Source organism: Lynx rufus, unplaced genomic scaffold, assembly GCF_022079265.1.
Source record: "Lynx rufus isolate CCGP_SWC_20201006 ecotype Redwood Valley unplaced genomic scaffold, mLynRuf1.p SCAF_2, whole genome shotgun sequence".
Lineage (NCBI taxonomy): Eukaryota > Metazoa > Chordata > Mammalia > Carnivora > Felidae > Lynx > Lynx rufus.
Genome location: NW_025814834.1, coordinates 205,480,043 through 205,496,505, shown reverse-complemented (window position 1 = coordinate 205,496,505; position 16,463 = coordinate 205,480,043). Strand labels below are relative to the sequence as shown.

At 43.2% G+C, this 16,463-nt stretch overlaps 1 protein-coding gene across 2 annotated transcripts; it reads right to left on the bottom strand.

Annotated features, from left to right (window-relative positions):
• Positions 1-230: 230 nt before the first annotated feature.
• LUZP1 (leucine zipper protein 1) lies at positions 231-5,549 on the bottom strand. 2 transcript variants are annotated; one of them, XM_047085074.1, is made up of 3 exons: positions 2,481-5,549; positions 2,298-2,300; positions 231-703 (listed from the first exon to the last, which is right to left on the bottom strand). In XM_047085074.1, exons 1-3 carry the CDS (start codon positions 5,547-5,549, stop codon positions 548-550), a joined length of 3,228 nt encoding a protein of 1,075 aa, XP_046941030.1. In that variant the 3' UTR covers positions 231-547. The 2 variants fall into 2 exon arrangements, with proteins under 2 accessions (XP_046941030.1, XP_046941029.1); XM_047085073.1 differs by lacking the exon at positions 2,298-2,300.
• Positions 5,550-16,463: the final 10,914 nt, after the last annotated feature.

The following is a 16,463-nucleotide window of genomic DNA, read 5'->3' as shown; positions in this document are numbered from 1 at the left end:
GGCAGCACAGACCTCTTCTGCTGTACAAGTCTGAGGAACTCCAAAGGGGAAAGGAGTAGAAGCCCCCTAGATGGAGGTGATGGCTGCTAAGTCTTAGGGGGTACTTAGGCCCCCAGGGCAAACAAGGAGTGAACTGGATGCGGTGAGACGAAGAAATGAACCACACTGAAGGGGCTGCCCTCTGACCCACTGAGAAGCAGAGGAGAGCTTTCAGCTGTTGTGGTATGGTGAGGATACAAAGGGTTTCTAGATCTTTCCCCATTTGGGGGCCAGAGTGGCCCATGCGATCTGGGGACAGGGGCAAGGAGAGAGAACTCATGCATCAGGGAAGGCTGGGCCTGGATGACTATGTCCAGCTTGTAGTTTCTGATCCCCTCTGGCCAACTGGCAGAATGACCCGAGCCACAGCCTGGTTTGCCACAGTCTCCCAGCCAAGGCCTGGCGTCTAGCCTGGTTAACTGGCCTTGTTGCATCCTTCATAGGGCAGGAAGGCAGGAGAGCGGAGAAGCAGGAGAGCAGAGGAGACAGCAGACCTCACCCAGCTGGTTCAGTTGTCCTCGGCACAGGGCCTGGCTGGCCGTAACCGTTCCTCAGCCCGCGCTCGCCCGGGCTCTGGCAGCCCCTGCTTCGCAGGCAGTTCAGACCGCTCCAGGGAGTTGTGCAGTCGTCTGTGGACACCGAGTGTGCAGTCGTCACCTTCCTCCTGTGCCAAAAATGACAAAAAGTGAGCTGCGAAGGACAGTAGCGAGTAACAAGACACACTCCCTCCCTCTCCCAGTGGTCTTCTTCAGCCTGGCAGAGGGAGGTAGAGTGCAGACAACAGCTGAACTGCAGGGATTCGCTTTGGCCTAAGGAAACCGGTAGACTACAAACTCCCAAGCTGCTGGGGCTCAGAGGGTAGACTGGCGGCTCACAACTGAGCAAGGGCGTGTGGAGGACGGGGCCTGCACCACATGGTCGTGTAAGGAGGCCCAGAGACCCTTGAGTTCTGCGCGTGCAGGCTGCATTTCCCTGCTGGGAAACAAGGGAGTATATACTGCCGAAAAGGACACTGGACCATGCTTCTCCTACTTTCCACTTATAAACTACCAAAAAGCCCAGGTGCCTTCCCTTTTGGGTCCTACACCTATGCCTTATCCTGTTTGTCAGCCAGAGCTTCAAGGGACTAAACACCCCTCTCTCTCTCTCCACTCTCCTACCAGAGTTCTGCCTTTTCAGTGTTGGTCCTTCAGAGAGAACGCAGATCAAAACAGAAGTAAGAGTGAGAAACGTTGGCAGGGTAGAAAGAGTACTGGATTCAGAAACGGGAATCTTGCGGGCACCGGGGTGGCTCAGCAGGTTAAACTTCTGTCTCTTGATTTCAGCTCAGGTCATGATCTCAGTTTGTGAGTTCAAGTTCCACATCATCAGGCTCTGCACTGACCACATGGAGCCTGCTTGGGATTCTGTGTCTTCCTCTCTCTTTGCCCGTGTTCTCTCTCTCAAAAATAAACATTTAAAAACAAAAAACGGGAATCTTGGATTCAAATCCTAGCTCTCATCCAGTAATTCATTTGGGTGGCCTTAGGTATGACACTTTGTGGCTCTGACCATCCGTGTAAATCTAAAAAGTGGAGATAATACCTGCCCACAGGGCCCTTGGAGAAACTGTGGCAGTGGGAACGTGCTCTGTCAGATGGTGAGTACCCTATATGGACTCACAGGACATTTCAAGTGAATACACCTGCCTTTTAAAAAGAAGGAAACCACTTCCAAAACGTCTCTCATCCTCAGAGGCTCCACATCTAAAAGACACTCCTAGGGGCTTCCCCTTTAGGTGCTGTTGTGACACTCTGACCCTCAGAGGCGGAGGTGGTTCTGGATTTATCCTGTAATGAGCCGTACTGAACTAGTTCTGCCCTCAGACTGATGATAAAATGGCTTAGACAAAATAAAGTGACACACGGACACAAAGTATATAAAGTAGGCCCAGTGGAAGCCTCACTCTCCTCCCCCATATGCCAGCAGCTGGCAAAACTTTGCTGTGAAAACCCCCTCCCTCCCCCCCCACCCCCATCCTACGTGTGCTACAGAAGGGTCACCGGGTACCCTGGCATAGGGCTTCCCAGTGGCCACAGCTGGTTCTTGGGCTTCTAGGTGCTGCTCTATAGGGTTTTAGGGGGAGGTTTTTTTTTTCGCTATGCTGGCAAACCAAGAGAATGGAGGCTAGATCTCTCTTTTTTGTGTGACCTTCATATGTAGAAGAGATAAACTGGAAAAGGGGGTTGGGGAAACTCATGCTGCTCTCTGGCAAACACCTCCTTCAAGGTACTAAACTCTTCTTCAAGGCCAAACCTACCTTATTTTCAGTTCTCTGAGCAATCCATCTAGCTCTCCCAGGATTTCTCAGCCGCATAATCCTGAGACACACAGGCCAGAGCAGAGGGAGCAAAGAGGAAGGTAAAAGAGTAAAGGGGGGGGGGGGCAGCAGTGGGGCTCACCGCGCCTGCCGAGTGGTTCCAGGCTGCAGCCGAGGCAGTGTCTCCCACCCGATTCCGACGAGTCAGCACCTCAGACACGGTGAGGCTACTCTGGGTCCTTCTGGAGGTGAGCTCAGGGGCATCCCCTGAATTTCCTGCCCTTTGAGCACCCTGCTCACAAAGGTACAACTTGGGCTGTCCAAGGTCTGAACAGTCTGTGGAGGCCCTCTGGGTGTAGGCGTTGGTGGCTTCCACGTTTCTACCTATTCGAGTTGGGGGGTCTTCTAAGGAGTTCAAGTCTCGCCTACTCTTCCAGGCGTTCCGCACAGTAACGTGTCTGGCATCTGAAGAGCCCACTTCTGAAGGGGCACTATGGCTTTTCCACCTGATTGTCTCCGCTGGGGGGGCATGGCTGTTCCTCTCCACAGGATCTGATGGCTTGATTATAATGCTGCTCCGAGAGACCACTGTTTCTGGCTTGTTCTTCAGGGGCCCATCTCCCATTCTTTCAGCTTCTGTGAACTGCAGAGCAATGTCATGTTTGTGAATGGAGAGCTCAAAGGGAGAGCTGACGTGGTTGCTGACTGATGTGAGCTCTGCTGGCCCAACCTGGATGTTGCTGGTGGATGTGTGCCTTTCCCTCGGGGCCTCACCTGGGGCAGCTCTGGGGCTGCCACTGTCAGAGGGGTAGATAGTTATGCTGCTTGTCACCTTGTTTGGCCCTGGTTTGGAGGTGGATTTCTGCTTCTCCATTGTGGCCTCAGTTCCAGATCCTCCCATGATTTTTTTCACATCCTTATCAATGATGACAGGTTTGATGATGGCTCTAGACCGCAACGCCTCTCTGGGGCTAAAGGGCCGCTGGCTTTTTACCCCAGCACCATTGGCATCTGGGAATTCCGTGGCATTGGTGGAGGCTCTGACAGGTTTCACAGACTCACTTTCTGTCCCAGCATCTTTATCATTCTCAAACAGGGAGGTTCTGAGTCCCCCTCGGGATTTGGCTCTCTCTCTAGAGTTGGGTTGGTGTTTGAGCTCTGGCTCTGGAGTGATGGTGGTGTTTACCAATTTGGCAGTAACAAGAGACGTCACATCCACGTCGTCATCTGAGTCTGGCTTCTCTCTGCCACTGGGCTTGATGACCCGGCACCTCAGGGTCTCATGTTGACTGCTGTCTTCCATCACGACTGCTACGGGTTGATCAACACCTTCTTTATTTGGGGTTGAAAAGCCCTGAAGGATGTTCTCTTGGCTTCTGGAATTATAAGGATACTTTGATAAAAGTGGAGGCTTGGAATTTGGGGAAGTGGTATCAGCCTCCAGGCCACTGACAGCCTTTTTGCCCTTGGAGAGCCCTTCTGAGGAAGATCTTCGGGATGAGGCCAGAGCTCCAATTGCCTTAGGACTGCCACAGTCTGCAACCTGGGTTACCTGACTTCCATTGCCAGGTACCTGCCCCCTTTTGCCAAAGAGGGCCTCAGAAGAGGTGTCAGAAGCCTTGTCAGCTCTACCCAGTACGTCACTGGGAACAGATCCATGGTTGGTATTATCACTAAATGTTCGTGTTGTCTTCTCCACTTTTCCCTTCAACCCACCCTCAGTACCTGGTTTGGGAGTACTCTTCCAAGCTTTACTGTGCTCCTGAGCAGCAGGTGGGTAGCGGCTAAGCACTGAAGGCTGCTCCCTGGACTTCTTCCCTTCACTCTGAGAGGAGCCAGATACAAATCGGTCTTCAGTTCTCCTTGTCTCCTGAGTCCCACTGTCTGTACCCGCCCCGATGTTGGAAGCTTTGGCTGCCCTCCTATTGGTGAAACTGGGAGAGGAAACCTGCCTACTGCCCAGAGAACAGTTTTCATTGTTGAGCGCAATATCTCTGTTTCGATGCCTCTCCCGCTTCTGCTGAGGGGACAGTTCCCGCGGTGTGTGCTTGGACACAGGTACCTCATTGCCATGGCCTCTTAACTTAGTCCTCTCATGCCTGCCTTTGCCGGACAGGAAAGCCTCTTCCCCTTCTACCTCCCCGTTCTCTAACTCTTTCTGTTTCTTGATTTGTAGCTTTATCTCCTCCAGCTGGCTGGCTAAGAGTTTGTTTTTATTTTGTTCACTTAGGTAATTATCCTGAAGATCATTATTTTTGGCCCTCATTTTCTTAAGCTCTTCTTCCAAAGATTCAAAATGTTTGATTTGTGTCTTGAGTTTCTCAATCTCTTGGTTGAGATCTTTAACTTTGTTGTCTTCTTGATTTCGGTTCTTTTCGTTTTCTGATTTGTTTCTTGTTTCATTCTCTACCTGCTTTAGATAGTCCAGAGCACCCTTCCTTCTTGATTCTTTGCACGGCAGTGTGGAGGAGATCCCGTCCTCAATCCGCAGGTCATTCCTTTCCAGAAGATTAGAAGCATTCCTTGAATAATCTCGGTTCATTTTTTTGTTCTGCTCCAGTTTTTGAGTGAGCTCTTTTATCAGTTTCTCATTCTCTTTCTCCTTTTCATTCAAGTATTTTCTCTCACTTACAAAGTTCAGAGTTAATGACTTCAGTTTTTCTAACTCTGACACTAAACTCTGCTCAGTTTTATCCAGGCGGTCCTCGGAAGATTCTAGTTCTTTCACTTTGACCCTGAGCATTTCCAGCTCAGCGGAGATCTTCTTTGTCAGGTTTCTCTCCTCATTCAGGCTCAGACAGAGTTGGGTACAGTCGTTCTTACTCCTGCCAAAGGCTTCCTCCAGCTTCTCCAGTTCAGCCATTCGTTTCTGAAGCCGTTCAATCTCAGATTTCAGCTCCCGGGTGAGGTTTTCTTCCTCTTCAAGCTTCTCCTTCATCAGCTGACACAGATCCTCTGCTCTCTTAATTTCCTCATCTTTGCCTTCAATTCTCAGCACTCGCTGGCGCAACACTTCAATCTCCGCCAACATGCTGGAATTGCTGCCTTCCGCCTGAATCACCTTGTCCTGGAGATCCAGGAGCTCATCCTCTGCTTTCTGGAGGTTTTTTGTGGCTTCCTCCAACTCATCAAGGCGGCGACTTAGACTTTGTAACTTAAACCGCAAGTGGCGGCTGGAGGCAGTATCCTTGTAGCTTGTAAATTCAGCCATGTCTACTGCTAGCCGGTGTGGGCTCCTAGAGGCATCCAGTTCCACTCAGGGGGCTGAGAAATGGTTACCTTTCTCTTGGCATCCACAACCTTCTTTGGCAGCTGGAGACCATTATCAGTCTATAGAAGGAAAGCAGATATACACAATGGAATATTACTCGGCAATCAAAAAGAATGAAATCTTGCCATTTGCAACTACGTGGATGGAACTAGAGGGTATTATGCTAAGCAAAATTAGAGAAAGACAACTATCATATGACTTCACTCATATGAGGACTTTAAGACACAACAGATGAACACAAGAGAAGGGAAGCAAGAATAATATGAAAACAGGGATGGGGACAAAACATAAGAGACTCTTTATATAGAGAACAAACAGAGGGTTGCTGGAGGGGTTGTAGGAGAGGGGATGGGCTAAATGGGTAAGGGGCATTAAGGAATCTACCCCTGAAATCATTGTTGCACTATATGCTAACTAACTTGGATGGAAAGCAGAAAGCATGTCAGGCAGCAAATCCAATTATCTGTACTTCAGCTCCCAGTTGTTAACAGACCTCTCGTATTCTTGTGCCTAGAACATAGCAGGTGTTCAAATTTGTTGAATGAATGAATTTTAATAAACCTGCAGAAAAACACTGGTTTTTCTTTATGATTGATGTTGAGGTGATACCTGGTTTCATCCTAATGAAGAATGCTACCAGTGGCTGCATGGCAAAAAAAAAAACACAGAAGAATACCCCATTTCTCATGGCAAGCTCTAAGAATCTCTTTACCATCTGCCACCTACATAATGTCAGGAGAGTCATCTCAGGAGAGTAACAGCTCCAGTTTTACTTAGTTGTAAAATGGGTATAATAATCCCTACCACATCTCTCCCCATTATCATTCGGAGATAATGCATAGAGCTCTAGGTAACAAAGCAGTAAATAATCCTAAAATTATTAAGAACTACAACAGCTTCAGGGAAAGAAGTAGATTAGTGAAAAAAAGTCACCTCACTGACACCAGGGAGATAAAAGGACCTAGGCTCATGAGGGGAGAAACAAAAGGGTATATCCCTAGAGAATGTATAATCTTTGGCCTGCCTTCACTTGAGGTCAGAGTTCAGATTTACACTGCCTTGAGGAGTCTGATATCAACTTCTCCTCGCAGAGAATCTAACCAAAACTGGTCTCAGCCTGGTAAAATCCCTGGGAAACCTACCAGAGGTAAACAAAAATACTCTGGAGAGAGAGACTCTCTACCAAGGTCACATAAGAGTCCCATAGATAAAGTCCTGCTGAACCTGAGTTTACAATTCTAAATTACAAAACACAGAAGGACCAATCTTTTACTATGACTGAACAACAGGTATTTACACCAGTAAGAACCCAAGTTAGTAAGACACACTAGAAACTGTAAGTACATTCCAATGTTTAAAGTCATAAAAGAAGGAATCAAAACCAGGAGACAAGAAAATGGTATCAACAAAGATCAGAAGATTTTTAAATTAACCAAACAGAATCGCTTAGAAATGGAAAGAAAAATGGCAAATTAGATGCAAATGAAAAGAATGCAGTATTTGAGAAGAGATATAAGGAGATTACAAAAGGTAGCACAAACTTAAAAATTTTGTGAAAGAAAGGTTAATAGGGGGAATAAAATATAGAGGTCCAAAAATGAAGTTTTAACAGGTGGCCCAAAAGGAAGAACAGAGAGAATGGGGGAGAGGCAGAACTACTAGCTAAGTATTTTTCAAGAGTTGATGAAAGGGAGCCTCATATTTAGGAAACAAAGTCCCAACCAAGCAGGGTAAAAGTTAAATCTGCACCTAGACACATGATAAGGATACAGCAGAATACCACAAAGAGAAGAGAAGCAACAAGAAGGAAAAATATTCTATGAAGAAGTAACAACTGAACTGGCTTCTCAACAGAAACTTAAGTGTCAAATAGAAGACAAAAGACAGGATGGGGCACCTGGCTGGCTCAGAGCATGCAACTCTTGGTTCTCAGGGTTGTGGGTTTGAGTCCCATGCTGGATGTACAGATTACTTAAAAATCTTTAAAAAAACAAAACAAAACAAAACAAAAAAAACTAGAGAGGTGCCTGGGTGGCTCAGTCAGTTAAACATCCTGAATACTTCAGCTCAGGTCATGATCTTGTGGTTCACGAGTTCAAGCCCTGTGTCAGGCTCTGTGCTGACAGCTCAGAGGCTTGAGCCTACTTCGGATTCTCTCTGCCCCTCCTCTGCTCACACTCTGTCTCTCTCTCTCTCAAAAATAAACAAACATTAAAGAACTTATCAAAACAGTATGAAGGTTCCTCAAAAAGTTCCTGCCCTACGATCCAGCAACTGCACTACTAGGTGTATATCCAAGGAATACAAGTGTGCTGTTTTGACAGGGCACATGCACCCCAATGTTTATAGCAGCGCTATCGACAATAGCCAAAGTATGGAAGGAGCCCAAATGTCCATCGGCAGATGAATGGATAAAGATGTGGTGTGTGTACACACACACACACACACACACACACACACACAATGGAGTATTCCCTGGCAATCAAAAAGAATGAAATCTTGCCATTTGCAACTACGTGGATGGAACTAGAGGGTATTATGCTAAGTGAAATAAATCAGAGAAAGACAAATATCATATGACTCCATTCATATGTGGAATTTAAGATACAAAACGAATATAAGGGAAGGGAAGCAAAAATAATATAAAAACAGGGAGGGGGACAAAACATAAGAGACTCTTAAATACAGAGAACAAACAGGGTTGCTGGGAGGGGCTGCGGGTGGGGGGATGGGCTAAATGGGTAAGGGGCATTAAGGAAGACACTTGTTGGGATGAGCGCTGGGTGTTACACATAAGGGATAAATCACTGAAATCTGAAATCATTGCACTATATGCTAACTTGGATATAAATTAAAAATAAATTTTAAAAATTAAAAAAAAACTGGACACCTGGGTAGCTCAGTCGGTTAAGGGTCCCACTCTTGGTTCCAGCTCAGGTCATGATCTCATGGTTTGTAAGTTCGAGCCCCAAGTCAGGCTCTGTGCTGACAGCGTGGGATTCTCTCACTCTCCACCCGCCCCCGGCCCCCCACTCTCACTCAAACTTAAAAAAAAAAAGACTAAAGACATGGTAATATCTTTATGAAAGAAGGTACGTACAATTGAACACTTTTCAGAACACAAAGGAAAATAAAAACCTAAGTGTTTACTATTAACAGACTTTCACTGAAAAAACTATTTATGGATGTAATTCAGAATATAGATGGGGCACCTGGGTGGTTCAGTCGGTTAAGCATCTGACTCTTGATCTCAGAGTCATGAGTTCCAGCCCTGTGTTGGGCTCCACGCTGGGGGTGGAGCCTACTCAAAGGAAAAGAAAAGAATATAGAAAATGATCACTTAGGAAAGGCATGAGATGCAAGAAGAAACAGTAAGCAAAGAAATCAACCCAAACAAGCATTGGTTCAGTTAAACAATAAACAAAAATTAACTGGGAGTGGGAAGGGGAAGGGCAGGATAAAACCAAAGTGGAACTACCTGAAATGGTAGACAATAACATGTTAAGTCCTAAAGAAGGAAATCAGAATTCAAGTGTTCTTAAAACTCTGTATTTTGAAGGAAGAGGATAGAATTATTATAACTTTAGACCTTGGTAAGAGTAGATCTTAATAATATATCTGATAAGGCATCAATAAGCAGAGTATATAAAAAGAACTCCTACAACCTAACAAAAAACAAACAACATGATTAAAAACTGGGCCAAGGACTTGAATAATTGATCCAAAGATGATACCCAAGTGACCTACAAGCATACAAAAAGATACTCAACATCACTCATCATTAGGGAAATGCAAATCAAAATCACAATGAGATCTCACTTCACACCCATCAAGATGGCCACTATCAAAAGAACAAGTGGTGGTGAGAATATGGAGAAACTGGAACGCTTGTGCACTGTTGGTGGGAAAATAAAATCGCAAAGCTAAACAGTATGGCAGCTCCTCCAAAAATTAAAAATAGAATTACCGTATGATCCAGCAATTCCACTTCTAGGCCTAACTATAAAAAAATTCAAAACAGGATCTTAAAGAGATCATTTGTACAGCTATGTTCATGACAGCACTATTGCAACCAAGTGTCTATCAATGGATGATGGAGACACAAAATGTAGTATACGCTACAGTGAAATATTAGCCTTAAAAAGACCTGGACGAACCTTGAGGACACTGTGCTAAGTGAAACAAGCCAGTCACAGAAGAGAAATAGTATATGATTTCACTCATATGAGGTATCTAGGAATATTCAAATTCAAATAAACACAGTAGAATGGTAGTTGCCACAGGCTGGGGGAGGGGGAAATGGGAGTTACTGTTTAATGGGTATGGAATTTCAGTCATGCAAGATAAAAAAAACTGTTCCAGAGACTGGTTGCACAACAATGTGCAAATATATACTTAACCCTACTGAACTGTAAATGGTGAATATATCTTCTGCATTTTTTTACCACAGTTTAAAAAAAAATTAATTTTAGGGAGGAAAGAAGTAAAAAGCACAGAGAAGGTAGGGCAGATTTCCCACTTCTGGTCCAGAAATGCAAATGTAAAGAGCTTAGAAGAGCTTAGAAGTCATCACTCTGTGTCTTAATATATAAAAAACTGAACAGATTGAAAATTCACAACTCTTCCTAGGTCCATGAGAGAAATGAGGTCACAAAAACCACTTCCCTAAAACTTAGACAAGTGGATGCAAAGAATCAATAATTTACAAAAATAGAAATTCACCAGTAGAAACCTCCATGGGAACCAGCAGCAGGGTAGGAAAACCTAAACTGCAATTGACAAACTGCTGGAGGCTCAGTGTGGACAACTCTGAGAGTTAAGAACAAGAGGGAGTCTGTGTTAGGGGGGGATGCCCCCCATTTGGTGAGCTTTACCTCCATGAGTTGAATAAGGTTCTCACAGTGAAGATGACAGACTTCCCCTGCCCTGTGCATCCAACAGGGGAGTGTTAAATCAACCGTTTTGAAACCAGAACCTGGGGGAAGGGAAATACCCAATTCCTGCTCCCTCCAGCCATCCTGTACCACCTGAGAGGTATGGGAGGTTGGGAGGAGAAGGGGAAAAGGCTATCACTAAAGGCCTACTTACCTCAGTTTTTTTTTTTTTACCCAGGACATCATGTCCTGCTTTCACCAAAAAAAATCATAAGGCATACTAAAAGGCAAAAAATAGTTTGAAAAAACAGAGCAAGCATCAAAACTGGACTCAGAAATGGCAGATGTTGGAATTACCAGAAATTTAAAATATCTACTGTGATAAGGGCTCTAACGGAGAAAGTAGTCACCATACAAGAACAAATGAGTAACAGAAATGGAAGTTCTAGGAATCAACAAAATGTTACAGGCACCTGGGTGGCTGAGTAGTTTAAATATCCGACTTTGGCTCAGGTCATGATCTCGTAGTTCATGACTTCCAGGCCCATATCCCTGCTTGGGATTCTCTCTCCCCATTTTTCCCCTCCCCAACTAGCGCATGCATGCACGCTCTCCCTCTCTCTCAAAATAAATAAATGGAAAAAAAAAACACATTATTTTAATTTTTAAATTTTTTTAAATATTTATTTTTGAGAGAGAGAGCACAAGCAGGGGAGGGGCAGAGAGAGAGGGACACAAAGAATCTGAAGCAGGCTCCAAGCTGCATGCTATGAGCACAGAGCCTGATGTGGGACTCGAACTCACAAACTGTTGAGATCATGACCTGAGCCAGAGTCAGATGCTTAACCAACTGAGCCACCCAGGTGCCCCAAGACCATATATTTTTTAAAACAGAGATCAAAAATACTGTTATAGCAATGAAGACTGCCTTTGATTATCTTATCAGTAGACTAACAGAACTGAGTAAAGACTCTCAGCTTGAGGGTATGTCAAGAGAAACTTCCAAGCCTGAAAAGTAAAGAGAAAAATGACTAAAAAAAAGGGAACAGAACATCCAATAAGTATGGGACAACTACACTTGTAATGGGAATTAACAGAAGAAAAATTTGAAGCAATAATGACTGAAAATTTTCCCAAAATTAGTGTCAGACACCAAATAACACCAAGCAGGATAAATGCCATAAAGACAAAAGAAAAACAAGAACCCAACACCTAGACATACCATATTCACACTGCAGAAAATCAAGGATAAAGAAAAAAATCTTGAAGCCCAGGAAAAAAAACACAACCTACAGAGTAGCAAAGATAAGAATTCCATCTGACTTCTCAGCAGTCATGCAAAGCAAGAAGAGAGTGAAGTGAAATATTTAAAATATTGAAAGGTAAAACAACAAAAACCCAAAACTACAATTCTGTACCCCACAAAAAAGAAAAAAAAAATTCAGTACCATTTCAAAAGTGAAGGAAAAATAAAGACTTAGACAAATAAAAATTGAGATCTGCTGCCAGTAGACCTGCCCTGCAAGAAATGTTAGAAGAGTTCTTCAGGGGCATCTGGGTGGCTCCGTCGGTTAAGCGTCTGACTCTTGACTTCAGCTCATGTCATGATCTCACAGCTTCATGGGTTTGAGCCCTGTATGGGACTCTGCACTGGCAGCATGGAGCCTGCTTGGGATTCTCTCATTCCTCTCTCTGAGAGGATGTCTCTATTTCTCTCAAAAATAAACTTAAAAAAAAATTCTTCAGTGAGAAGAAAAATGATATGGATTAAAAACTCAAACCACATCAAGAAAGGAAGAGCATTAAAGTTAAAGTAAAATAACATTTTTAATTTTTCTTACTTTTAATTGATCTAACAGATAATTCAAAATAACAGCAACAATGTATTCAATCGTTATACAGCTTATGTATAAATAAAATGAATGACAGCAGTGATACAAGGGACAAGAGAGGAACTAGAAATACTTTATTATAAAGTATTTGTACTACCTATAAATGTACACTACAAACTCTAGGGCAAACTCTTAAAAAAGTTTAATTGGGGGCACCTGAGTGGCTCAGTCGGTTAAGCATCCGACTCTGGCTCAGGTCTCAATCTCGAGGTTGCTGAGTTTGGAGTCCGCATGGGGCTGGCTCTCTGCTGTCATCACGGAGCCCGCTTTGGATCCTCTGTTTCCCTCTCTCCCCGCCCCTCCTATGCACTCTCTGGCATGCATGCTCACACTCTCTCTTTCTCTCTTTCTCAAAAATAAATAAGCATTAAAAAAATAATATAAGTTTAATTGATATGCTAAGGAGAGAAACTGGATCCATATACAATGCTTAATTAAAACCACAAAAGGCAGGAAAAAAAGCCAAAAAGTAACAAAAAACAAGAGCTTATAATCACTTTAAACATCAACAGTCTAAATATACCAATTAAAAGAGAGAGAGTATATCAAAAGACACGACTGTATGTTTACAAAAACCCCCTTCAAATTTTTTTAATTTCAGTATAATTAATGGACAGTGTTACAGTTTCAGGTGTATGACATAATGATTCAACAACAGTATGCATTATTTAGTGCTCATCCACTTTAAAATTTTAATAAAGATGCATAATGATTAAAAGTAAAGGGATGGAGAAAATTTTGCCATACTAACTAATCAAAAGGAAGTTGGACTAGCTACATTAATATCAAGACCGAATATTTCAGAGCAAGTAATCAGGGATAAAGACAGACTTACATGATGATAAAGGAGTCTCAATTCTCCAAGACGTAACCATCCTTAATGTGTATGCACCTAACAAAGAAGCATCAAAAACCAATAGAATTGCAAAGAGAAACAGATGAATCTACTACTATAGCTGGAGACTTCAGCACCCCTCTTTCAGGAACTGACAGATCCGGCAGGCAGAAAATCAGTAAGGACATAGTTGAAGTCAACAATGCAATCAAGAAACTGTATATAATGAACATATATATAGACTATTCATCCAACAACAATAGCATACACATTCTTTTCTTTTTTTAATGTTTATTTTTGAGAGAGAGCAAGCAGGGGAGGGGCAGAGAGAGAGGAGATACAGAATCCATAGCCGGTAGCGTTCACATTCTTAAGTTCACATGGAACATTCACCAAGAGAGACCACATTCTGAGCCATAAGACACAACAACTTGAAGAACAGAAATCATACATTGTATGCTCTCAGACCACAATGGAATTAAACTAGAAATCAATACCAGAAAGATAGCTGGAAAATACCCAAATATTTGTGGAGATTAAACACACTTGTTTTAAAAATTTTTTAAATATTTATTTATTTTTGAGAGAGAGAGAGGGAGAGGGAGAGAGAATGGGGGAGGGGCAGAGAGAGACAGAGAGACAGAATCTGAAGCAGGCTCCAAGCTATGAGCTGTCAGCACAGAGCCCGATGTGAGGCTCGAACTCAAGAATCACAAAATCATGACCTGAGCCAAAGTCGGATGCTCAGCCAACTGAGCCACCCAGGCACCCCTAAACAACACACTTCTAAATAATTCATGGGTCAAAGAAGAAATCTCAAGAGAAATTTTTAAATATTTTGCACTTAATGAAAATGAAAATACAACTTTATCAACATTTGTGGGGTGTACCAAAAGCAATGCTTAGAGGCAAATGTATAGCACCAAATGCATGTATTAGGTAAGAACAAAGATCTAATAGCAATAAGCTAAGCTTCCATCTTAGGCAATTAGAAAAAGAAAAGCAAATTAAAACCAAAGTTAACTGAAGAGAAGAAATAAAAATTAAAGTAAAAATCAACTGGTTCTTTGAAAAGATCAATAGAATCAATAAGCCTCTAGCCAGGCTAATGAAGAAAAAAAAAAAAAAAAAAAGACAAATTACTAATACCAGTAAGAGGGGCTATCACTACAGATCCCATGGACATTCAAAGAACAAGGGATTATGAACAACTCTATGCCCACAAATTTGATAACCTAGATGAAATGTACCAATTGCTTGAAAGATATAATCCTCAGGAACTCACACAAGCAGGAAATAGGTAATCTGAATAGGATTGTATCTATTTAAGAAATGGAATCATGGGGCGCCTGGGTGGCGCAGTCGGTTAAGCGTCCGACTTCAGCCAGGTCACGATCTCGCGGTCCGTGAGTTCGAGCCCCGCGTCGGGCTCTGGGCTGATGGCTCAGAGCCTGGAGCCTGCTTCCGATTCTGTGTCTCCCTCTCTCTCTGCCCCTCCCCCGTTCATGCTCTGTCTCTCTCTGTCCCAAAAATAAATAAACGTTGAAAAAAAAAAAATTAAAAAAAAAGAAATGGAATCAATAATAACCTTCAAAAACAGGAAACATACTGGGCCTAGATGGGTTCACTGGTAATTCTACCATACATTTAAGAAGTAATTCTATCAATTATAAGAGGTGCCTGGGTTGCTCCACTGGTGAGCATCCAACTCTTGATTTCGGCTCAGGTCATGATCTCATGGTTCGTGGGACAGAGCCCTGGGCTGGGTTCTCTGCACTGAGCACTGACAGCACAGAGCCTGCTTGGGATTCTCTCTCTCTCCCTCTCTCTGCTCCTTCCTCTCCCCCCACTCACAAGCATACCCTCTCTCTCAAAATAAATAAATTTAAAAAAAAAAGAAGCAATTATACCAATTATACAATTTTCTACAAATTCTTCCAGAAGTTAGAAGCAGAGGAAATACTCCTTAGCTCATTCTGAGGCCAGCATTACCCTAACATCAAAACCAGACAAAGAAAAAAAACCCCACAGACTAAGATCTCTCATAAACAAAGATGTAAAAATCTTACAAAATATTAGCAGATCTAATCCAACACTGTATAAAAAGAATTTCAGACCATGACCAAGTGGGATTTATCCTGAGTATACAAGACTGGCTCAACGTTCAAAAATCAATTAATGTGGGGCGCCTGGGTGGCGCAGTCGGTTAAGCGTCCGACTTCAGCCAGGTCACGATCTCGTGGTCCATGAGTTCGAGCCCCGCGTCGGGCTCTGGGCTGATGGCTCAGAGCCTAGAGCCTGCTTCCGATTCTGTGTCTCCCTCTCTCTCTGCCCCTCCCCCGTTCATGCTCTGTCTCTCTCTGTCTCTAAATAAACGTTAAAAAAATTAAAAAAAAAATCAATTAATGTAATCCGGCATATCAACAGACTAAAGAAGAAAAATCACATGATCTTATAAAAAGATACAGAAAAAGCATTTGACAAAACGCAATACCCATTCACAATAAAACTCAGAAAATGAGGAATAGAGGGAAACCTCAACTTTATTTAAAAAAAAAAAATCTACAGCTAGCATCATACTTAAAGGTGGAAAACTGTTCTCTGATCAAGAACAAAGCAAGAAGTACCCTTACCACAGCTTCTCAAAACTGTACTAGAATCCTGATATGGTAAGACAAGAAGAAAAAAAAAAAAAAAAGAAAGGGAAAGAAGAAATGAAACTCTTTGTTTTGCACAGGACATGATTGTAGAAAACCCAAATGAATCAACAATAACAAAAAAAAATTCCCCAGAACTAATAAGCAACTACAGCAAGAACGTAAGATACAAAGTTAGCATTCAAAAGTCAGCTGTAGGGCGCCTGCGTGACTGGAGTCAGTTAAGCGTCTGACTCTTGATTTCAGGTCATGCTCTCACAGTTCAGGAGATCAAGCCCTGCATCGGGCTCCATGTGCTGAAAACGAGGAGCCTCCTTGGGATTCTCTCTCTTCTTCTCTCTCTGTTGCTGCATGCATGCTTTCTCAAAATAAATAAGCTTAAAAAAAAAAAAGTCAGTCTCTTTCCTATATACCAGCAATGAACAAATGGAATTTGCAATTAAAAACAATACCATTAGAGGCGCCTGTGTGTCTCGGTTGAGCGGCTGACTCTTGACTTAGGCTCGGGTCATGAGTTCATGGTTCGTGGGATCAAGCCCTGTATTGGGCCTGCACTGACAGCATGAAGCCTGCTTGGGATTCTCTCTCTCTCTCCT